The sequence below is a fragment of the Ochotona curzoniae genome, unplaced genomic scaffold, assembly GCF_017591425.1.
Source record: "Ochotona curzoniae isolate NIBS_2020 unplaced genomic scaffold, NIBS_Ocur_1.0 scaffold_4505, whole genome shotgun sequence".
Lineage (NCBI taxonomy): Eukaryota > Metazoa > Chordata > Mammalia > Lagomorpha > Ochotonidae > Ochotona > Ochotona curzoniae.
The window spans coordinates 53,482,194-53,507,284 of record NW_024467118.1 but is presented as its reverse complement, the minus strand read 5'-3'; the positions used below and the strand labels follow the sequence as shown (position 1 = coordinate 53,507,284).

The 25,091-nt window shown below is 38.7% G+C and overlaps 1 protein-coding gene across 2 annotated transcripts in view; it reads left to right on the top strand.

Moving 5' to 3' along the window:
• Positions 1-25,091, top strand: part of TUSC3 (tumor suppressor candidate 3) — a 144,855-nt gene that overhangs the window by 32,311 nt on the left and 87,453 nt on the right. For both annotated transcript variants that reach the window (XM_040966221.1, XM_040966220.1), the window contains exon 2: positions 16,312-16,481. In XM_040966221.1, the coding sequence (XP_040822155.1) occupies positions 16,312-16,481 (170 nt within the window). The remainder of the gene's footprint in view (positions 1-16,311; positions 16,482-25,091) is intronic.

Here is a 25,091-nt window from a genome sequence, read left to right as displayed (position 1 = left end):
CCCATCCTGAGGGAGACTGCACCCATGTCCAGTCCAGCCCAGTGTCCCCATTCCATCTCTCACACTCACCGGTGGGTATAACAACTCAGCTGGGGCATCCCCTCAGCTCCCCAATCAGAACTATTCCCAGCCACAGATCTTGTGTATGCCAACAGAGATTGCTGTTCCACATGGGTGAGCACACATACTCCCCTGCAGAATCTACCCCCTGACCTGATTCTGTATGTGTTTGTCAGGTTCATGGCCCAGCTTCACAGCACCCATTCCATTTTCCGACACTTGCTGGTGGGTTGCATGTTCTAGCCCTTTGAGTAGAGTGGTTTTGTCCATGGAAGTCCCTCAGAAGTCATTCGGTGCTTGTACGTGAACCCTCAGTTCCCTACTTGGCCCCACCTGTGCCATCCGCGATGACTGCAACTCCACACCCCCAAGTCCCCAGAGTGTACCGCTGGGTGGCTCAAGGGCTTTGCTCAGCATCATTGGTGCCCTGGCTACCTGGCCTTAATTTCCCCAACTGCGTGGCTGCACTAGGGGTGCAAACACCTAAGCCTCCAGCCCAGGCTTCCTTGAGATCCACCCACCACATGGTGGCCATGGACAGAGAAAAGCCCAGACTACCTCAAGATCTGTCCACCACATGGTGGTGGTGGAGGATGGAGCTAGAATCTCCAGCCTCAAGCCTGACCTGGCCCGAGTTCCCTGGCTGCAGCCATGCAGCTGGGGGAGCAAAGCATGTTTGCCTCTAATTGAGACTTACTTCATCTCATGAGTTTTAATATATTTGTTTTAATTTTCATTTCATCAAAACCTTTTTTTCTTATTTTTTCACTGACTTATAAGAATATAGTAGCATCGTTTTCTTCAAGAACGTTTTTGATTTTTTATTTCTTCAGCAACACATTGCTCAATCAGTAGCATATTATTTAACTTCCTGTTGTGAATTTTCTGTTTTTCTTCCTGAGTAGTAGTTTAATTGGAGGTGTTAATCTTGTACAATATAGATTACTGATATATAGACCGTCTTCATTTTTTTCTCGGCTCCTTTGTATGTTCTTCCTTTTGTGCATCTTTGCTGTTTGATGTCTTTCTATGTTGATAAGGCTTTATTCTTTTTTGTATATTTACTGTTGCATTTGTAATTTTTGTGATAGTTACCATTCTTTTGCTTTGAGTAGATAGCACCCCATTAAGCATTTCTTTAGGTCTAGTTTGTTTTGTATTAGGAAGGCTTTTTCTTTTGTCAAAGATCACCTTGGGTTGTATAATATCCTTATTTTGACAAATTTTTCCTTTTCTAATACTTTGAGTGTATTATCCAGTATTCTCTTGGCATGTAAGCTTTCTACTGAGAATTCTTGTCTTAAGTCTAATGGGGATTCCTGACATGTGAATTGATACTTTTCTATTTCTCGAGTAGAGAATTCTTTGTCTTGTATTTTTAATTGTTGGGTCATAATATGCCTTGGATACATTTTTGGTCATATCTCTTAGAGGAGTCATTGGAGTTTCCAAGCTCTGTGTGTTGTCTCAGATTTGAAAATTATTTTATTGAACATGTTTTTTATGTCTTCCATTTAGTTTTGTTTTCTCTGTATCAGTGATAAAATTTGTTCACTTATTTTTTCCATTAGTGTAATAGGCTTTCTTTGTTCCTTTAAAATTTTTCTTGTTTTATATATGATGGATTTATTTGAAAAGACATATATTCAGGCAAAGAAATAATTCTGCCTAGTCTAATTTTTGTTGAGGCAATATATATATAGATATAACTTATGAATATTGCTGTATGTATATTTGTGTGTATATATATTTATATATATCATATATATGATAATCTAAATGGTAGCATGTTTTTTACCTTCAAATTCTGCTTGGTTTTTGCTGGCACATTTTGAAAAATACCATCACTGACTTCATTAGCAGTTAAATGTGTCAGTCATGATAGATTTTGTCACAGCTTATGACTTTGTATTTTCCTGCTGAATTTATATTAAACAATCGTTTAATGTTTATTTCCCATTTTAATCTATTCTTTAGTACGACGCTGTTAAGGTCTAATTGTATATGCGCTTTTTGTGTGTGGGTTTTTGAAGTAAAGGGTTTTTTTTTTTCAGTAGGTTGTAATTTCTTTTAAGGTTCATTTATTTATTTCTAAGACAAAGTGATGGGGAGAGACAGAGAAAAGACATTTTCTGTCATTTGGTTTACTCCTGAAGTGCACATAACAATAAGAGCTGGGCCGGACATTACCCAGGAGCCACGAAATTCTATCCAGTTTTCCCATTTTGGTGCAAAAGCTCACATACTTGGATCACAACCTGTAGAATCTCAGGAACAATAATAGAAGTGGTTGGAAGCACAGGAGCCAGGACTTAAGCCAGGCACACTTACGGGGTTCAAGTCGAGGTTTAATGTGCTGGGCCACAATGCCCAACCTTTGCGATGAGTTTTAGGATTTTTTTTTTTTTTTTTTTGCTAATAGTTCTTTCTAATACATGTGTTTTGCAAAAGTTTTCTCCAAAGCTGTGGTTTCTTTTTTTTTCTTACTCTTGACATTTTTTAAAAAAGATTTCTTTTATTTGAAAGGAAGATTTTATGGAGGGAGGAGAAGAGATAGAGAAGGTCTTTTTTCTGCTGGGTCATTTACTGAATGGCTCCAAGACCTGGAGCTGAGCTGATCTGAAGATGGGAATCAGGAGCTGGTCCTGATCTACCCCATTGGTTCAGGGGCCAAAGGAGCTGAGCCATCCTCTGCTGTTTTTCCAGACAATAAACGGAGCTGCATGGGAAGTGGAGCAGCTGGGGCATGGGCCATTTGTTGGAACACTATCTTTTTTTATCAACTATCATTTGACTTTATTTATGTTAACTTCTTTATTTTATAAATTTAGTAATTTATTAGAGAAGGCAACATACTTAGAGTTTCCAGGATTATTCTGGACTGAAGCGAGGAGCTGGAAACTGCTGAGGCTAGGACTCCCCCATGGGTAGCAGGAAGCAGTTCTTAGACTGTCAGCACAGCTTCCCAGAGTCTTCATATTAGAAGGGTGGAGCCAGGGCCCAAAGCTTGGGATCAACGCCAACTGTTGCAATATGACACGCGTTTTAACTAGCAGAGTCATCATTAATCCAAGTGACCATTCTTCAGAATATTTGTTGGTTGTCTATTCTGTTCCATCAACCCAGTTGATATTCTTTTGCTAATATCATGCTAAAATGGTTATTGTAGCTTTCTAATGAATTTTTGAGTTGGGAGATCATTAGTGTTAGTTCCCCAGCTTTGTTGCTCTCCAGTTATCTCTAGAGTCACTGGCTTCTTGCATCACTAGCCATAATATTTAACAAGTAAAAGGTAAGAAGAGCACAGTTTCAAAGCAGCGTATCCAGGGCTGAACACAGCATTTCTCATTCCTCCTGTATCTTCCTCACTTTCTCCTGAAATATTTTATTCAACGTTTCATTTTCTTACATAGTGCCTAAGGGGAATTCAGACGAACTACTTAGTCTTATACCCATAGGGATAATGATTTTATTTTACTTAGCTGCCTTTCTTTTTAAGGCTGCTTATTATTATTATTATTGTTGTTGTTGTTGTTATTTCTTTGACAGGTGGAGTTAGAGCAGAGTTGCAGAGGGAGGTGAGGGTGGGGGAGAGAGAAGGTGGAGAAGGAGAAAGTTGAGACTCTCATGTACTGGTTCACTCCTCAAATAACCACAGGTGAGGATGTTGCGCCATGTGGAAGCCAGGAGCCCAGGGCTACTTCTGGGTCTTCTACATGGGTGAAGGGGCTGAGGAACTGGAGTCATTTTCTGCTATTTCTCAGGTGCCCAGCGTGTTATACTGGGGTGGCCGGCAAAGCCTTATGCCCGATGCTGGTCTTATCTTTTTTTTTTTTCAGTGTTTTTCATTCTATTTTATTTTCTGTAGTTTGAAAATGACATATTTGTGCTTGTTTTGTGGGTTTGGTGTCTGATCTTTAGGGTAATTCAATTTCAATCTTTAGGGTAATTAATTTTCAATTTTATAATTCTCTTTAATGATGGGATTAAACAAACTTATGACAAAATTCCTTTTAGTCTGTGGATGTTTGGTAATGTTTATTTTCTATGAAATGAAGACCACCTTATGTTTGTCATAGTTTAAAAATGTAAGTCTGTTAGTTGCAACATCTTTATCATGTCTTTTTTTTTTTTTTAAGATTTGTACATTTTTATTGGAGAGGCAGATATACAGAAAGAAGGAGAAAACAAAGAGATCTTCTGTGCACTGGTTCTCTGCCCAAGTGGCTGTGTCGGCCAGAGCTAAACCAACCTGCAGTCAGGAACCTGGAATTTCCTCTGGGTCTCCCACGCAGGTGCAGGGTCCCAAGGCTTTGGACTGTCCTCTATTGATTTCCCAGACCACAAGCAGGGAACTGGATGGGAAGTGGAGCAGCTGGGATACAAACCGGCACCCACATGGGATCCCAGCACATGCTGGGCTAGGATTTAGCCACTTAGGCTACTGTGCTGGGCTCATGTCTATTTTTTTTATGTGTTTTATATCATCAAATTTGTATTTTTGCTTTTACTATATATCCTGAAATGTTATCCCTCCCTCCATCCTTTTTCTTCCTGCTTCTTTTTCCTTTTTTCTCTTTTAAAGCCAAAATAGTGAAAGAACTGATATAAATCGGCCTTAGTGATATGGTGATGAGGTGTTGGTGTGAGTGGGGGTGTAGTATTCTGAATCTTGTGATTTCACTGAGCTTGTTGCCTAGGAATGTGATTGCTATGGGTTTTCTGTGTATTTTTCTCCTCTTTAAGAGAAGCTGGGATAGTTGGTGGGATCAAACGGGGTTTTCCCATTTCCCCCGGTGAGTCAGGCCCTGATCCGATCCCTGCGGATAAGGCTGTGGTTCATTTGTTTCTCTTGATAGCAGACACCGTTGAAATGGAGAGAAGGTTCTGGTGTATTTCAAAAATTGTTCCAGTTCCCTTCCTGCTGCCATAAAAATGAGATTTTTCTCTGATTTTTACTGTGAGAAACGGATCAGTCCTTCACAGGTTCGGCTTAGCACTGTGTGTGTTAGGGCTGGGGAGTGCGTGACTGAATCTTGTGCAGTTTTTAATTTTCTGAGTTACCCAGCTGAGTCTCCAGTGATTTGTCAGTCACAGCTCAGATTCTCCGAGGCTGGCACTGACTCCCAAGGTGGTTTGCACAGGTGAGTGAGCTGCTGGTGTGCTCAGCTGTCACTGTCTCTGTCCACTTTCTCTGCCCTGCTCACACTCTACTTACGCATTAAAGCATTGCATTTTTAGCAGTCCGTTCGTCCCTCCCTCCCTCTTTTCTTTCTCTTTCTCTTCCTTTTCTTTTTTTTTCCTTTTTGCTGTTGTTAGCCTGTGGTAGCCACTTCCGTTCTTCTCATGTAATATCAGAAAGCAGAAATACCTGTGTCTTCTTACTGATACTTTGATGGGGTCAAATAAATGTTAGCATATATGGAGGCTGGAATAAAGCTGTTTAAGTTTTGCTTTATTTCATCGTTAATTAAAATTGCCTTTTTAGGTTCTACTGCAGTTCATGTAGAAACATAAGAGAGGTACTGAGGATTTTTCATCCCATTTTTACACTTTAAAAATAGACTAACAGCAAAAATAGGCTAACAACAAGTTTTTTAAAATCCCTTAATTTATTTTATTATTTATTTATATATTTACTTTTATTGGAAAGGCAGATATACAGAGAGGAGGAGAGACAGAGAGGAAGATCTTCCATCCTATGGTTCACTCCCCAAGTGACCGCAACAGCTGGAGCTGAGCCAATCCAAAGCCAGGAGCCAGGAGCTCTTCCGGGTCTCCCACATGGGTGCATGGTCCCAAGGCTTTGGGCCATCCTTGACTGCTTTCCCGGGCCACAGGCAGGGAGCTGGATGGGAAGAGGGACTGCCAGGATTAGAACAGGTACCCATATGGTATCCTGGCATGTGCAAGGCAAGGACTTTAACCACTATGCTATCGTGCTGGGTCCAAAATCTGTTCATTTAAAATACAGTTCTTACCTATGTGTAATTAATCCTAAATTTTCTTGATTTATATTAAGTCTTTGTTGTATGATTTCCGGGATTTTTCTGTGTTGGTTAAATGATTAGTGGTTTCCATTCTTGTAGTATGATTTTTCTTGTTATGATGTAATTTTCGTCTGACAGCACAGGGTTTGTATTTTAGGTAGTTCTTTAGGATACATGCTTGTTACAAGCTCTGTTAGGGTTTGTATGTGGGAGACACACATGGATCTATTTTTCTCTTTCCCTGCCTCCTCCCTATCAACACAGTTAACACTCACTAGAGGTTGAGGTTGATGCTGCATTGCTGTTACTATGGAAAAGCAAAAGTGAGTCCAGTTCCCAGCGACGTCACGGGCCCACCATCTAGTAGAGAGAGTAGTGCTACTGACGGCCATTCCTGTCACATCTGACACAGCATGCATTCAGTATATAAGTATTCTATTTGTAAAAATATTTATTTTATTATTCCACGATTGTTACAAACTTTTATTCTAACATATTTTATAATTATTTGTTGACATGTAAAAGTAATTTTTTTTCTGAGTCCATTTTCTACCAGTATCCCACAGTTAGTCCTTGGAAGGCCATGTAATCGACAGAGTAAAGTATAATGAAGATAAAACGAAATGCTGTATAAATAAGAGTAAATATTAAAAAAATGAACAGTAACTGAGTTTAAAAAGGCACATCAGATACGCCGATGCTTAAGGCCAGACTGGTTTTATGAAGACCTGAGTAGGCTTAGGAAATACAAAAACAGCATTCATGTGTTGAGAATTAGAAATGGCTAGTTACAAACTTTCTATAAACATAACTAAATTCCTTGATGAAGTCTGTCAGTGAATGTTAAGTTTGTTAGGCAGATGTTAAATTTGTTAGGGGATTGCACACTCTAATGGATTGTAGAGGAGATGTGCGGGATATGAAACACACATGAATGTTGAAGAATTTGTGAGAGAGGGGATTTTGTCTTGCTTTCACAAGTTAGTAGCTGAGGTCTCTGTGTTCCTAAACCCTCTTAATGAACGATACAGTATTGCTGTGGTGTCTTCTGATTTGTGTGTGTCTGAGCGTTGTTGGTGTTGCTCACAAAGGATGTTACTAGTAGATTGGCTACATGAATGGATCAGTGAAAATTGCTGAATCACAATAGAAGTGACTCCTATGGTGGTTGGTGCTGTGGCATGCAAGACTGCTGTCTGTGGCTCCAGCGATTTGTATGGGAACCATTTCCAGTCCTGTGTGCTCCTTCTGATCTGGGAAGGCAGCAGCAGATGGCGCAGTGCTGGGAAGCTTCTGTCTTCACTTCTCCCTGGCTTAGCCCTGGCCATTTTCATCATTTGGGGAGTGACCTAGTCCATGGAAGATCTCTCTTTTATCCTTCTCTCTCTCTCTCCCTCCCTCTTTCTGTAACTCTGACTTTGAAATAAAACAAATTTTAGCAAATGACCAACCCGAAATACCTGATAATTTAACAATTAAAAGTATCCAGAGCCAGTGTGCAGATAATGTGCTTAAATAGTTTGAGAGTAGTGATCTTCCCTGCACCCATGTAGATAGGAACTACACAATCAGGAAAATTGTGAATGCTTAGTCCATTACCTTCCCTGAGTTTAAAATATGCTTAATTTTGTTTCTTTTTAAGCTGTATTTATGTGTTTCATTGGAAAGAGTCAGAACGATTTTCCATCGCTATTCACCCCCCAAGTGGCTGCAATATCTGGAGCTGAGTTGATCTGAAGCTAGGAGCCAGGAGCTTCTTCTAGAGTCTCCCATGCAGGTGCAGGGTCCCAAGGCTTTGGGCCGCCCTTGACTGCTTTCCCAGGCCACTAGCAGGGAGCTGGATGGGAAGTGGAGCAGCTGGGACATGAACCAGTGCCCATCTGGGATCCTGATTTGTGCAAGGCGAGAGCTTTGGCCACTTTGTGACCATACTGGACTCGTATGCATAGCTTTTGTAAAGGTCAGTGGGTTTGTTCTCATAATATCCATGAATAGTGAGTCTGTTACCCAAATATTCTTATGAGGAGGAGGACTTACCGTGTTACAGAAAATTATTTTAATAAGTAGTATTTGCACTTTTGTTCTTAAATCACCAGGACTTTGTAATTCTCATTTGTATTTCATAGTGTGTGTAAGAAGGCATTCCTCAGGTTCTGTCTCCAACAAAACATTTTTTCCAAGCTGTTCTTTTAGAAATGTGCATCACAGTTGGATTGGAAGGTCTTTGTGCCTGACACAGGGGCTTATGGTTGTTGAGTCTCGGGTGAGACCCAGTCCGTCCGGGAGCGTAGACTGGCTGGACTGTGGTGGGGAGCCTGTCTTCTGATGCTGCCTTCAGTTAGTTCAGGAAAAGGAAACCACTGTGGAGAATGTGCTGTTTTCGCTTGTTGTTTAAAAAATAATCAGAATAAGAAAATTGTACATACAGTCTCGGTTGCTTCATGATTTAAATTGAAATTCATTGCTGTCATTTGCCTTTTAAAAATTTATGCTTGCATGGTAGTGGGGGCATTGATTTTTTACAGAGAACAAGGTAAATTTTACAAGATTTTATAAAGGAAGTAAAAAATATTATGTAAATAATTATAAAAATGCTGTTAAAATGATATTCTTTTGAGACCTTAGAATGATGACTTTTATATTTCAGAATAAAAATGCTAAATGGTTTTGCATTTCTTTTTATTTTTAAGTATTAGAAAATATTATATATGTATATGTATGTATGCGATTTGGTGTACACATACTTTGTGAAGCCATCAACACAGTTAAGCTAAGTAAGTCTCCATTGCTGGGGCGCTGGTTGGACCTGGTGCTTAAGAGGCAGGCATCTCTGATTAGGGTATCTGGGTGGTGCATGGCTTGGTTCCTGATTGCAGCTTCCTGCTGATGCACTTAGCAGGTGATGCACTTGACCTAAGTACTTGGATATCTGTCACGCACATGGAAAACCTGGGTTCCTGGTTTCTGGTTTCCATATCCAGCCTAGCTTGAGCTGTTTCAGGAGTGTGGGCCTTGAACCACAGGACAGATCTCTATGTCTTCGCAAATAAGTTACTAAGACCACAAAGTAAGCACCATCACCGCACGTAGGCACCTCTGTTCTCTGTGGAGAGAATACCCAGTGCCCGTGCAGGGTAGGTTCTCTGTGCTCACGTTGCATGTCCAAACCGTCCAGTGTGACCCCTCTGAAGCATCACAGCCCTGCGCTCTGTCTGCACCCCTGCCCTCCCTGATACGTTGCCCTCCTGCTGCTGAAGGTCAGTGCCCTCTTTGGTGTTGGGGTGTGGGGAGTGAGCTGTGCCCCACCTGCCACCGCTTGGCTCCTGTGAGTCCCCTTTCTTCATTCTCGGGAAGGCAGAAGCTGTGAGAGCCTGAAGTGTCAGTCCCTGTGGCCTAAGGAGGGTGCCTGCCAGGTGGCAAGTGCATGTCCTCACCCATGGCCAGATCCAGGAACTCCATCCTGGTCTCTTGTGCAAGCTGCAGAGGCCCCAGTGTGAGGGCCGCCTTCATCTACTGTTTTCCCAGCTGCTTTAGCCAGGAGCTAGGTCCAGAGCAGAGATGGACCTGGAACCTGGACATTGACATTAAATGTCCGAGTCAGAAACAGGGGCCCGACTGGCTGCGGCCAGGACATGGCCTCTGTTTTTCTCAATTTTGATGCGTATTATACGTGAAATGTTCATATTCATAACATGGGTGAAGATAGTGCTACCAATTTCTTTTGTTTTTTTAAAGATTTATTTATTTTCATTACAAAGTCAGATATACAGAGAGGAGGAGAGATAGAGAGGAAGATCCTCTGTCTGATGGTTCACTCCCCAAGTGACCGCAACAGCCGGAGCTGTGCTGATCCGAAGCCAGGAGCCAGGAGCTCTTCCAGGTCTCCCACATGGGTGCAGGTTCCCAAAGCTTTGGGCTGTCCTCAACTGCTTTCCCAGACCACAAGCAGGGAGCTTGATGGGAAGAGGGACTGCCGGGATTAGAACCAGCACCCATATGGTATCCTGGTGCAATCAAGGCGAGGACTATAGCCGCTAGGCGACGCTGCCGGGCCCTACCAATTTCTTCAGTTGATTACATTGCATGTTCTTGGAGCCTTTTTTCTCTTTGAAGTATTTGCCTTTATATGATGTTTTGTGTACAATATGTAAAGTAATACACATTTATAATATTTTGTGGCTTTTATACCAAGTTTTATGTATATATTTTCTTTGTATTTACACATTATGAGAATTTATTCATTGTAATGGTGTGTTTTTTATACGGCAGTTTTTTTTTTTGTTATTTTTTTTTAGTTTCCAGAATTAACAGAAACGAATAACTGCCATTTTATTTTACATTACAATTTGTATTATATGGGAGTTGCAGGAAATTTGCTTTGTTTTATTACCTATTATTTATATAATACTGTATTTCTTATGGGTTCTTATGTATAATTTATTATCACAATTTTATGTGTCTGGACAGGCATTTGTAAAATGAATTTTAATATAGTATTATAGAAATATTTAATACATTTCCTTTTCCCAGAGTTTCTCAAATGGGTTTTTCATGTTTAACATCAGGTTTTGAAGAACATTGGTAAAAGATGAACTGTTGACTATAGCATTTTTAAATGTAAATACATTTAAACATTTTTAAAAAAACACTGTGGTATTTACAAGTAATCCCAATGTAGTTATTAGCAGCACCGCCTTGCACTGTCCCAAAGGGAAAACGTATAGTCTATGTAAGTTAGAAATAGTTGTTTAAGATTTTTGACCCTTGAGGCTGGCGCTGTGACACGACAGGCTAGTCCCCCACGTTCAAGCGCTGGCATCCCACGTGGGCAGCCATTCGTGTCTCAGTCACCACCACTTTCCCTCCAGTTCCCAACTTGTGGCACGGGAAGGCAGTGGAAAAAAGGCCCAAGCCTTGGGACCCTGCACCTGCCTGGCAAACGTGGAAGAAGCTCCTGGCTTTGCATGGGCTTCCACTGCGGCCACTTGAGGGATGAACTGATGCATGAAGATCTTTCTTTGTCTCTCCTTCTCTAACTCTGCCTTTCTAACAGAAATAAGATTTATGTGATATAATTACAGAAATTTATAAAATATTGAGAGATGAAGAAAGGAACTAGGGTAAAGTGTAAAAGTATAAAATATACCCATCTTCTTTGAACTACAATAAATTAATACACAGCAGCATTTAAACTCATGAGCTCATCTATATGTGATAAATTATAATGAAATTTACTTTCAAATCTTTGTGGTAAAAGTGAGTTCTCACTGTAAGTCTTAACATTTCTACTGCTGAAACTTCAGATTGTTAAAGGTTTGGTTGTAGAGAAGAGGACTAGGGGGTAAACTTATTCCTGCCTGATAAAATTTTTTAAAGATCTTTTTTGTTGGAAAGTCAGATATACAGAGAGGAGAGACAGAAAGGAAGATCTTCAGTCTGCTGGTTCACTGCCCAAGTGACCACAATGGTTGGAGCTGTGCTGATGCGAAGCCAGGAGGTCAGAGCCTCTCCTGGGTCTCCCAAGCAGGTGCAGGGTCCCAAGGCTGTCCTCAACTGCTTTCCCAGGCCGCCAGCAGGGAGCTGGGTGGGAAGCGGGGCTGCCAGGGTTAGAACCGGCGCCCATATGGGATCCTGACACATTCAAAGTGAAGACTATTTGCTAGGCTATTGCGCTGGGCTCAAATTTTACTATTATTTGAAATTTTTATCTTACTAGCATATTGGAAAAGAACAGTAAAGTTTACCAATTAGCAAGAGAGGACAAAAGAGATATCTGATGAAAGAGTAGTACATAAATAAGAATAAGTTGATCCTTTCAGAGAAATGTGAAACAGCCAGGTCCACAGCTTTGAGAGTCCCAGGCCAGTGCAAGAAGAAAGTGAGAGCCGAGGGCCTGGCCTGGTGGCCTAGTGGGGCTGCTGAGATTAGAACTGGTGCCCAGATGGGATCCTGGAGTGTGCGAGGTGAGAACTTTAGCCGCTAGGCTACTGCGCTGGGCCCTATTTCTACCGATTTTTATTGCTTTCAGTCATATAACTATGTTTGGATTTTGTCATGTATTTTTGAGGTCTTATTTAAAAAGATGTAATTAATTATGGTTACCACTTCCTTTTGTATCATGTAATGAGGTCCTAGTATCTTAGATATGAATTTGATACATCATAAAGCAGATTTCATGTAATTACTTATAGTATTTGTGTTTTGAAATACTACTTTAAAATTTTGCCATGGTAATTCATGTTTTTGCATGGTCGCACCAGTTATGTGTATAGACAGGAAAACACATAGATAAATGAGACAGATGTGTAGTTTTTATAAATAATTGCCCCTTTAGTGTTTCGTTTTAGAACCAGAGAATGAGTAGTACAAAGAGAAACTAAAGCAAGAATTCTCAGTAGTAGAGCTTGAAGGATCTCCGAGTTAGCAGTTCCTCCGTGATTTATTAATTTTTTTATAAATTATCCTCCTGGCATCTCTGTGCGGAGCGTTGCAGGGTTTGTGGGAGCTCAGCATGTTTTGGATGTCTTGAGGTACACCGCAAGTGAAGGGCTGTTTCTGAGGAGTTCCAGTTGACAAAACCATAATTAAATGAGTGTTATTGGCAGTATTTCTTTCTTTCTTTCTTTCTTTTTTTTTAACTGAGTCTGTAGACAAAGTCCATGTAATTGAGTATTGTCATGCTGTCATGTGAAAGTTTCTCTCTGAGAAAAAAGCAGGCATTTGTGGCTGTGTCTTCTCAAGGAAGCTTTTCTCTGTGCTCAGATGTCACTGGGCTGGGTGGCCCTGGCTGGCAGACTTACACCGTGCAAGTGTGCAGACGCTGATGGACCTGTCAGGGCCGAATTCCGCTTTTTTTTCTTTTTTACTTAGAGAAAAAATGTCTTTAGGGACTTCGCAAAGGGGGATTTTGTCTGGATATTTCAGTATTCTTTAGCTCTTAAGAATATTTCGCTGTGACTTGGTTAATGCGTTTTTACTCTTTTCAATCTTGCAATGTAGTGACAGCAGCAGTTGAGTCTCTGGTAAGAGTGTAGATAGTGTTGTCTGTAGAAATGCAAAATTTCTGTGTTTTAGCTGATTAAACTTACTTTTGGTTCCCCCTCTTTATAGTACACATGGATTATTACTTGTATCCTTGATACCAATACTTGTCTTACTTTGTAACTCATGTGGGTGTTCCTATTGCTTCATTACTGTTAGTAGTCCTTATTCAACTATCAGTTTGTGATGTAGTTGATTTAGTATAGTGTTTCATCTCTTGATATTTTGATTTCTAGAAGCAGTAGTTATGCTATATTTTACTTAGATCTGAGAATGTCCTACTAATATATAGGATCTGGTATTTAAAGACGAAATACTTTCCAAGCTGAAACTAGCCTCTCTCCCAATTACAACATGGTATACGTCTGGCAGTTTGCTTTATTAAGCAAGTTGTGCTATAGCAGTTGATAGCAGGTACGATAATAAATACTACAAAAATGAATGGCAAAGAGACACATGAATGGGTCACCCTGTGCAAAGTCTTTATTATGATATGGATTAAGATGTGAAACTGCATCTTTGCTTTGATAAATCTGATCATAATTAAATTATAACTGTACAGTAATTTGTATATGAAAGTATTATTAGTGATATCTTTTTACATTCTATTCTGTGATGAACAATTTGATTGTTTTGCTTAATGAAATATGCCATTTCTTTCTTTTTTTGGTATGAAATGGCTTGTTATTGGGACAAAAATTCCAATTGAGAAAAAATTTTCTCAATTTTTAACTGGCATACAATATTATGCTAGTTTGTTTATAAATAGTCTATTGCCTAACTGTTTTGTTTCATAAAAACCGTTAGGTAAAAGATGAAGCATGAACACTTATAGTAACCTCATTAATCCGTGAGTCCTGCCGGGCTTACCTATCTCAAGGTAACTGCGGCAGGATTCCTCCTTAGAAGGTTGTGATTGTAGAGGTGTTTTTCCTTTTCTGATATCAGTTTATGCCAGCAGTGTTCTGGTTTCCATCCTTGAGTCAGCAGCAGACAAAGCCATCTACCCACACACTCTGCACAGATGGGAAGCACTCTATACAGGTAGGACACACTCTATTCAGTAGGACACACTCTGTACTGGTAGGTATAGGTATAAAACTGTGTGTTGATGCTAAAGCCATTACCAGTTAGTGTTATAGAAATACGATGGATAGCATTCTTTTTGTTATAGATGCATAATAATCACACATTAATATGCAAGATTATTCCACTAAGAGTGGTCTGTCAGATTGAGGCAGACTGAGTTATCTGTTTTCATATTTAAAATGTATTTTCCATATTATCTGGGGCAAACTCACATGCATGGACTTTAGTTATTTTTTTTTTTTACACCAAAGTAAATTTACTTCTCAATTTCTGCTTGCCATAGACTTTTTGATGTGGTCTTACATAATTTGCTTTGTTTTCCAGGAATGATTGTGTAAAAGCTAGATTTTTATATTGATGTTTTATATTTGTATTAAATATGTAACACTTTTCTATAAGAAAATTATCTGGAAAATATGTTTAATTTGATTCCTCATTGAAGCTAGCAACAGCTAGAACATGGTCTTTTTTATGGTTTTCAACACTTTGGGGTATTAAGCAGGCAGAGCCTTACCTTCTAAAGTAAACCTTATTTAACTTTGAGTTTAATCAATATCGTTGTACATTGGTTGTGTATATATGTGGCATTTTTATAACTTAATCCACTTGTTTTTGAGCTTGTAATACCTTTGTTTAATTAGCCATAGTTTCATGTAGTCGCCATGCTGTATGGTGTCTGAGGGCTCTGATGTGTTATTAATCCAAGTATCGTGCTGCAGGCCAGGTTCTTCTTTCCTCCCCACTTTTGATTTCTTAACATTGGCCTTTGTGCCTGGCTGTGGTGGGTACTGAGCACTTCAGGTCCTTTGCTGTAGCACAGGGTAGGATGCCTCTACTGACACACACATGCACACACACACACACACACACACACACCCAATACATGGCCCAGTGTCTCTGAATGACTCAGAGGTGCCATGTCCCTTTTCCAGTTGAGAGGGGAATGGTTGAAAAATTTTACCTCAATAGCTTTAGGAACATGTTCTAAAATGGCTCTATTCAAGTGTCTTTGTTCTGTCCTCTGAGTCTTGTTCACTTTTGCAAAGACAGGGAATTTTCCTGGTGGATACGTAAAACCTGTAAAGGTCATCCTTCTTAGACTTGCCAACAGAATGAGTGACTTAAAGGTGAGAGTAGCCTGTGCAGAAGCCAGTGTGCTGTTTTCTTCCCAGCAGCAGGCTGTCTCTAGTATGTCGGTTTCACTTCTGTGTCACTGGCACCTGGCCCCCTGCAGTCCCTCTGTTCCAGGAGAACCCTGTCCTTAACCAGAATATGTATTTTTCTTTTCTGTTTCTGACCTTAGTGTAAAGAGATTTGTATAGCACTTTTTGCTCATGGTTTCAGCTTTGTATCTGAGGTTCACTGGTGGTGTTGCTGGTAAATACCAATATTAAGGGCAATTGGCAGGTGAGATCTCTATTAAGCCTTTTCTAGTAAGGGTTGAAATGATGGTTAATGTTCGTTCTTCCCCATGGGGTTTGCGTGGAGTACTACAGCAAATGTTCTCTCTTACTTGGCTGCCCCTTGACTAAGCAGAGCAAACTTCTGTTGAGGCACTCACTAGGTTTTCTGGATCGACAGCTTCTCCGGCAAGCAGTTTGGGAAGTGTGAGGTCCAAAGGACACCCAGGAAGAGCAGCTCAGGGGCACGCCATCCTCAACTGGGGGCACCCTAGCCAGTGAGTCCTGAAATTAAGCAGGCCATGATCAACTGTGATAACAGACTTGTGGTGTTTACATGAACTTCAGGATTTTTTTTAAAAGATTTTATTTTTATTATTTTTTTATTGGAAAGGCAGATATACAGAGAGGAGAAACAGAGAGGAAGATCTTCCTTCCGATGATTCACTCCCCAAGTGAGCGCAACAGCCAATGCTATGCAGATCCGAAGCCAGGAGCCTCTTCTGGGTCTCCCACGTGGGTGCAGGGTCCCAAAGCTTTGGGCCGTCCTCGCCTGCTTTCCCGGGCCACAGGCAGGGAGCTGGGTGGGAAGTGGAGCTTGCCAGGGATTAGAACCGGCACCCATATGGGATCCCGGGAGTGCAAGGTGAGGACCTTAGCCACTGCGCCACCGCGCCGGGCCCTGAACTTCAGCATTTTAATTCTGTTTAAATTCCTGTCTTTATTTGCAGAACCTTCTAGCTGAAAAAGTAGAGCAGCTGATGGAATGGAGTTCCAGGCGTTCCATCTTCCGGATGAATGGTGATAAATTCCGAAAATTTATAAAGGCTCCACCTCGAAACTATTCTATGATTGTTATGTTCACCGCTCTGCAGCCTCAGCGGCAGTGTTCTGTGTGCAGGTAATGTATGGATAGTTTTTGAATGTTTAAAACTGTTGCCCCGGGGTTATCTCATTATTTTAGGATAAATATGTAGGAACTTTTCTTTGAATCAGCATTAAAGTATGTGAAAGCTGGTTTATGATAGGTTATTTTTTAAGATAAATTGTCAAAATAATTCTAGTGTGGTTGCATTATCTTATATTGCGAATAGCAGTGTATAAGTAAGTGAGGTCACTTTTTTGTTTGCTTGTTTTCCTTTGCCAGACTTTGATGTTGTCACTGTTTCTTTTAGGCATTTAGATAGAAATGTGGTAGCATTTTGTTAGGATTTTATTGAGCACTTACCTAGTAACTGATGATGACGGGCGCTTTTTAGTTGCTTATTTCTCATGTCCTCTCAGATGAGCTGTCTGTTTATGTCTTTTGTGCATTTCTGCTTTTTGTGTGTAGCATGAGTTTTGACATTTTTTTCAATATTATTTTAAGTATTAGGCCTTTGTTAAATATGTACTTTTCAAATATATTCTCCCAATCTGTGATGCATCCTCATTACAGAATTGTTGCATGTTTTAATTTTTGTTAGGACCAGTTACCAGTCAAGTTGAAGAACAACTGATTCAGCTGTGAATACTAAATACTGTCTCAATTTTTGTTATTAAAGATTTATTTTTATTTATTTGAAAGGCAGAGAAAGAAAACGAGAGAGAGAGAGAGAGAGAGAATATGAATGAACAGATTTTCACCTGCTGGACCTTCCTCTGGGTCTCTCACTTGGGTACAGGGACCTAAGCACCTGGTCTGTCTTCTGCTGCTTCCTCAAGTACATTAGCAGAGAGCTGGGTAGGAAGTGGAGCAGCCGGGGCTGGAAATGGCACTCATATCGGATGCCACTGTGCAAGGCTCTCCTATTGTTTTTTTTTTTCCCCTGAAAATTTTATGCTTTCTGTGTTTTATAGTTTGAGATCTGGAAACAAAAATATACATATAATTTAATTTTTGTAGCTGATCTTGATCAAATAGAGAAACTTCACCTACCCCCTAGTGTCCTTTTGTTTTTGTTCTGTATGAGTTTTGGGTTTTGTTAACATTTTTTTAATGTGAATTGATAGGATTTCTTCTTTTGCTATTGATTGTTATATCAATCCTGCATACTGTAATAAATCCTATTTAATTATGTTAGATTGATTTATGCATTTTTTGGATTGTTTCTGACATCTTATTGAAGAATTTTGCATTTAAGTTCGTGATAGGTACTGGGGTAGATTTCATTTGTTGTGATATCATAAAAAAGACTTTTTTAGTTTTTGGACGAGATTATGTAAAATTAGTGCTAATTGTTTAAATGTTTCTTAGAATTTTCCAGCAAAATCATTTGGCATTAGAATTTCTTGTCCAGGGAGTTTTATGTTACATGTTTCATTTGTTTTTCCCAGAAGAAGCACTTTTTATTTTGTGGGTCCATGCGACAGGACTTCTCAAAGATTTAGTTTATGCGTCTAAATTGTTTTGGGCTATAGTAGAATTTCAGGTTATCAGTAGCCTACGACAGTGAAAAGAACCTGTTTCATTGAGACAAGCTTGTAGACTGGAAATTTTGGTGTTCTAAAAATTTTGGGATTGATCTTACCACAACGTGTTAATCACAACATAGTAATGAATGTATGTGTGGTGATGGCTACAAAATAAGCATTTTGAAACACCACACCATCAGATTCTTCTGAGTTCCACTTCTATCAATTCTGAGGCTCTGTACTCAAGTAAATACCAATGTTATTTTCCGAATTGTGCTAGTACATGTGAATAGAATGTATCTACCTTAAGGAATGGTCTAACACACTACTCAGGTGAAATAAAATCAATTTGGCACTTGGGAATAGAATTACAGTTTCGAATAAAAATATAAAAATGGCTCTTGGCTTCACAAGATATAGGTAGTATTTTATGTTTTGGCTTCTGAAATAGGAAATATTGATTCTCTATTAGTGTTATTATAAAGTACACTTCATGAGTCACACTTTTTTGTAACTAATCTAGGAACATTTTATTTACAATTTATTTCAGAGTTAACATATAATTATAGGTGGTTTGATGACAAACAAAATATTCCTAAAGATACACCACACCCTACAGGTAGCATATTTACTTAGCTTAGGTTTTTGAATTATTCGATATGCATCCTTAATTTTTTAATGGTATTTAGCTTGTCATGGCCTTAACATATGTGCTTTTTGCTTATTTAATTATTATAGCTGAATTTGTATAAGCTGTAGAATTTTGGAAGTGTCTTGGTTACGTGAGAAAAAGATTCATGCTATCAGAAAATTTTTTGTGAATCAAGGTATGATTGGAGTTGTTACAGAACAAGCGGAGGTTTATTTACAATGTTGGAAGATTTATGGACTTTATACCCAGATATTCGTACATCAATGTTGTGTGAAAAGACCAAAGGACTAACTGCTTAAATTAATGTATTCTTAGTGATTCTACAGTGATCACTAAGTTCATCACTTATACCTTGGTTTTATCTTCACTGAGGAGCGGGAGGGAATCGTGTAACTGCATCGCTGGCCGTGTAGCTTTGGGAATTCTTTATAGGGTTAGAAAACTTGACTGTTTTGTGAAGAATGTGTAAAACCAATTGATTTTCTGACCCCACATTCTGCAAGTTATGAGCAAGAACAACTCTTCTGTGGGATTACCCTCTTTGCTTTGTGCTATTAAGGGGATTTAGAGTGCCAAGAGAGTGTCTTTGAGATTGATGATTTCACAGTGAGGTGGGAGTTCGAGAGAGGCGACGGGTTAGTGTGATCCCATCAAATTCGTCCCCACTGAGCAGCTTTCTCAGAAAGCAGGATGAGTTAAAAATAAGGAAGTTTGCATAAAAAGAATTCCCAGTAAATGAGGGAATTGCTCAAAAATGATGAAGCTGAATCTTTTACGGGATAGAAAAGTTTGAGAAGCTGTGGGATTAGGGGGTTGTCTATCTAGATTATACAGTTTTTGGTATGTTGTGTTATTCAGGATGATCCTGAAACTGGAATGAAAGACTGAAGCTGATGGTAGCATGCTTTGATACTTACTGAGTGGAGTTGATACATTTGTATTTTAGCATCATATAAACTTGAAAGGAGAACTCTGTTGATTGCTTATGATGGAACCTGAGGTCAGATCCCAGGTGCCTCATGTATAAAGGACAGAGTGAATCAAAAACTTGACAAGATGATGATGGCCAGATGAAAGAGTAGCAGAGAGTTCCAAAAACATAATCCTAGTAAAAGTATTGAAATTATATTTCTATACTATAGAATAGGCCTCAAAACATATGGGAGATATATGTTTTAAAAATATTTTTGTGATTATTTATATATTAATATATGTTTATATATATATATATATATTTTTTTTTTTTTTTACTGAAAAGGTAGATTTTATTGAAAGGAGGAGAGACAAAGATCTTCCATCCACTGGTTCACTCCTCAAATGGCTGCAGTGGCTAGAGTTGAGCTGATTTGAAGCCAGGGGTCAGGAGCTCCTTCCAGGTCTCCCACATGGATTCAGGGTCCCAAGGCTTTGTGCTGTCTGTCCTCTGCTGCTTTCCCAGACTACAGGGAGGTGAATCAGAAGTGGAGCTGCTGGGATGGAAACTGGTGCCTGTATGGGACGTGGTGCTTGGAGGTGTAGGTTAACCAGTTGAACCAATACTCCAGCCCTATGTTTTAAATAAATCTTAAAGTTTTCCATTAAGAAAAAAGCAAAATTGTCTCATAGAGTCAATTTAGTTTCTCTGGTTATTTCTCTTTGAAATGCTGGTGAATGAGCTTTTGGCTTGCTTATAAGTTCTTTTAAAAAAGCATTTATTCTTCCTTCACACAGTCAGTTATTCACAAATCTCAGAATTCAATTCTCACTTCCCTGAGTGCTAACATCAAATTTCTTGTCCAAATAAAGTTGTTAATTAAGACTATTCAATACAATTCTCACCTCCATTAAAGTGTTAACTCTAAACTTCCTTTACCAAATTATACTATAGGGAGTATTCCTCTTAATTGTAAAATTTCTAGATGTATTGTCCCTTGAAGTCAATAATCTTCAGAATTTACCAAAAAATTTAGCAATGCAATATCCAATTTTTAGGTTTTGCTGGTGGATCAATTGTGAAGAAAAAAAAATCCTTATAGAACAAAATTAGAAGCCATTTGTGGAGAAAAGGAAGGTGTATGTGTAACAAAACTTTTCAGGATGTGTTGAAGATAGATCATTTTTTTGGATTCCAAATAATTGCAAACGTTAGCAAATTACAAAAGTATTTTGAAGAGGGTCGAAAATAATTTCTTACTGACAAATTAGATGTTCGCTAATGTCTTTCTTCTCTCAACTAATTAAGATTGTTTATTATGTATTAGATATGTAGAATCTTCCATAAAAGTGTCTATCTCCATACACACACAGACACACACAGACACACACACACATACTCGAAATCATCTATTCTTCATTACACTGAGACTGAAATACAGTGACCCCCATTTTTGAATGTTAAAGAGGTTAATTTGTTCAAAACTCTAATAATTTGCTAAGCTCTGATAGCTATCAGGGTATGATTTGTGACTACAAAGGATTATCGTTGAGTCCCTCTCCTAAGTGCCTTTGTCGTGTGATTTATAATTTATATCTTGCTTTTGTTTTGTCAACTAAGACTATTAATCTTTTTTAGTCTTTCAGGGTAAGGGGTCCTCAGATAGTACTTTTTGAACCTAAATGATCACTTGTTGCCAGAAATCTTCTTAATAGAAGTATGGTTTCCCTGCAGTAAGAATTTTGCAGAGAAAAGTGGATTAGGAGGATATTTGATGAACATATGATTATCTTTTTTTTCTTAGAAAATTTTACCCAGTGGCTGTCGTATCCATTGTTATCCAGTGATAACACTTGCCTGAATTTGGCATTGTGCAGGTGATTGTAAAATGGTGATTTAAAAATCCTGTCATTTCTTCTATGAAAGAATATCAACTATTTGGCATAAAGGAGAGCCTCTCCTTGCTTTCCTGTTACTAGGATCGTCTCAGTTCCCTGGTTCTTTGGTGTTGACTAATGCATTGCTGTGATGATGATTCTTCATGGTTACATGGTCCTAAATTTGGTCATGTGGACCAATTCCTGAATCATGATGCGTCTACGTTTGTCTGCTTCTTGGAATAAGATGTTTTAAGGTTACTTTGCATGTTCTCTTCCATTGAAGTAGTATTAGTGCTTCTCCCAAGGAGCACTGACAACGTATCTATGGAAAACAGTATTTAATGCAAGAGCTGAGCTAGTTGCTTTTGTTGCTGGGGTGGTGTTGGTTTCAGCTGTTTGGGTAGACAGGAGGGAGATGAGTATGTATGTGTGTGTACATCATTCCTTGCATATACATATTTTAAAATTATTACCTCTGTTATCTGGTTTAGAAAAACACCGTAAAGTTGCTTTTTCCCTTTTCCAGATGTTTATCTCCATTTTCTAAAACTGCTGAGTTCTAGAAATATATACTCATTGACTCTGTGTTACCAAGTACACTGAAGTTTTGGAATCACAACACAAATGTGGCCTATGACATAAAACCTGTGAATTAAACTACCTAGTTTTTATTTAATCTTTTTTTACACTAGAAAAGAATGTACAAAATATTGTGCTTATAACTTACTGTATTCCCTTGGTTATGTTTTCTTTTGATATATGGCTTTGAGCATGTTTTTCCGTTATTACTCAGTTTTAACTTTATTTTGTTAAAATGTTGATTTTTAGTTTTACCTTTTGAGTGTGCAATCCCAAGGTACATCAAGTTATACAAATTCCATGTATATGTGAACATATACATATATTATGTGAAAATGTAACAGATGCATGTATGATTAAACATGAGTGACAGGTCATTCTCTGCATGTCGTGTAACCCATTCCCCCTCTCTGCCCACTCAATATTGGTAGCATGTGCTGGCCTCTGGTTTAACCATTCTATTGATATTTTACATTATTTCATGCATTTGTTATAGATGACAATTGCTCTTGTTTGAATGCCACCACCAAATCTCATCTTGAAATTGATTTCCTGTTACAAGGTGGTAGTGTGGCCAGGGTGGAACCTCTGGGTTACTGTATCTTTCACTGATGCTTCGGTTGGCTGCAGAGTGGGTTTCTTAGAAGGCCAGTTTGGCTTTGTCTGATGTAGGTGCCCCTGTTGATACATGATGCCCTGCACGGCTTTGGGACATAGAAAGGTGTCCTTACGAGCACCGAGGCCTGCACCAGATGTACCCCTCAAACTTGAGCTTGAAGAAAGTGAGATAAATAAACCTTTATTCTTTATAAATCACCTAGAGTTCAGCTATAGAAATAGAAAATGAACTGAAACAGGCACCTGGGTTATTACGAATATTTTTTGCCTGTGTAAATATGCCACAATGAATAATTTTGCGCATGTGTTTTGTATTTTTGAATATGTATCTTCAGGGTAAATTCTTACAAGTGATGTTGCCTGCTTAAAGGGTAAATGCATGTGCAGTTTTACTAAGTATGGTCAGTTTCTCATTCAATAAGGCCATGTGGATTTTGCTCCCAATAATAATATTAATTAAAAAAGCACAACAAAACAGTGCCTATGTTTGTATAGCTTTGAAATAGGTGGTGATGTTACTGAATTTTCTTCTGTGATGAGAAATGATATTTTATTTCTGGGTTTTACAGCTGTTCATATATTTAAGTGCTATGATAGCTTTTTTTTTGTGAAATATCTTACAGTGTCTTGTGCCTCTTTAAAATACTGTCTTTTATACAAATAGCTGTTTGTATATTAGGTAGATTTGTTCTTTTTTCTGTGGTAGAAGATTTTCTCTCAGCTCTCCCTAACCTAGGTTATAGAAGAGTTCTCATAAGTATTACATCTGTGATTTTACACCGAAGTAATGTTTTGGTTGATTGGTCTACTCTTGTATCTTAATCAGCCTCTCTCGGTCTCTCTGTCTCTGACCTAAGCCTTGTGTGGTCCCGCCTTCCTCTGACTGACATAGGCAGAGACGTTTTTCGTTTTTGAACCAAGTGAAGTAACATAACAACACATCACGCATTGCAGGATTTAATATACAGACTTTTTTTTTATTGAAGGAGAGCAGCATTATTCAGCTATGTAAAATTGCATTTTGTGCATTTTATAGATACAGGTATATTTTTGTTGCATTTAGATTTTAAGGTGGTATGAAACTAAGATCTTCACTTCCCTTTTTCCCGCAGACTAGTAGTTCTAAGCAAGTTTTGTTAATAGGTACACTTTTCCCACAGAGAGAATGCCTTGATTATACATTGTTAATTTATTTGGTACTCACGCACAGCCCTGCTTTGGTTAATTTTTTAAAATTACTTGATTTATTTCATTGTTTACGTACTGTTGTTTTAATCATACAAGCTTTATAACTTTAGGTTTAGTGTCCATTCATTATCTTTTTCTGGGGTTTTCAAGTTTGGTCTTGTGTTTTTATTTCCCTATTTCAATTTTAGGGCCAATTTATGTGATTCCAAGAACAAAAAGTACTGATACATTTCTTTGAATACACTGAATTCACGTATTACGTGAGGAAAATTGACAGCTGATTGAGGTTTGAGTTTACCTGAAGAAGAAATAGGACTTTTTTTTTCTCTTCCAGTCTTTTAAGAATATTGATTGGCTCTTTTATATTTTATGTGAAATGAAGAAATGAGTAAAATATAAAAGAGCCAATCAAATTTCTTCATTTCACTGTATTGAACTATGTTGGGACTTTGTTTCCCACTATATTATTTTAGCTATATGTGAATGTATGTGAAAGCTATTGTAGTCTGTTGCTTTACTGAATTCTTCTATGATTTATGTTTCATTTTACTGCTCTTCTGGAGTTTTCCATATTTACTACTTGTCTTCTGCAAATACAGTTAACCCGATTGAATTAGAGATCAGGCCTCCATTTTCTAGATCAATTCTGAAGAGAGCGTTTTCTTAGACTGCTGAAGAAATTAAGAGTTATACTGAATTGGCTCAAGTAGTCTCAGGGAATTTTTTTTTTTTCAATTAGAAGGTCAAATTTTGGCTTAGAATTGATTGTTTTGGATCACCTTTTGTAGGTATACAGAAAGCTCTTTATATGAATTAAGTTTTCTTTTGTTTCTAGGAATTTGCAGTTTAAAACAGCAGCTCTGTTTCATTAACTCCTATGTTGTTTTTGGAGCATATGTATTATTTTGTTATGTTTTAGATAATTATTTAAAGGGCAGAGTTAGAGAGACCCCCCACCTGCTGGTTCAGTCCCCACATGACTGCAGTGGCAGGAGCGGGGCTTGTCCCCATGCAGATCTCCCGTGTGGCACAGGGGTCTCAACACTAGGGCCATCTGTGCTGCCCTCCCAGACTGTTAGCTGGAGCTGGATAGGAAGTGGAGTAGTTGGTACAGGCATCCACACTGGATGCAGGACACCTGCCGTGCTCCAGTGCTGTCCCTGTTCATTGATCTTTCCACTTCAGGAGTCCATATCTCGCTCCTGGTTTAAGATTTCTTCAGTGTCTTCAAGTACATTTTCTACTTCAGACTGGAGAATCATGTTTCAGGGTTTTTTTTTTTTTTCT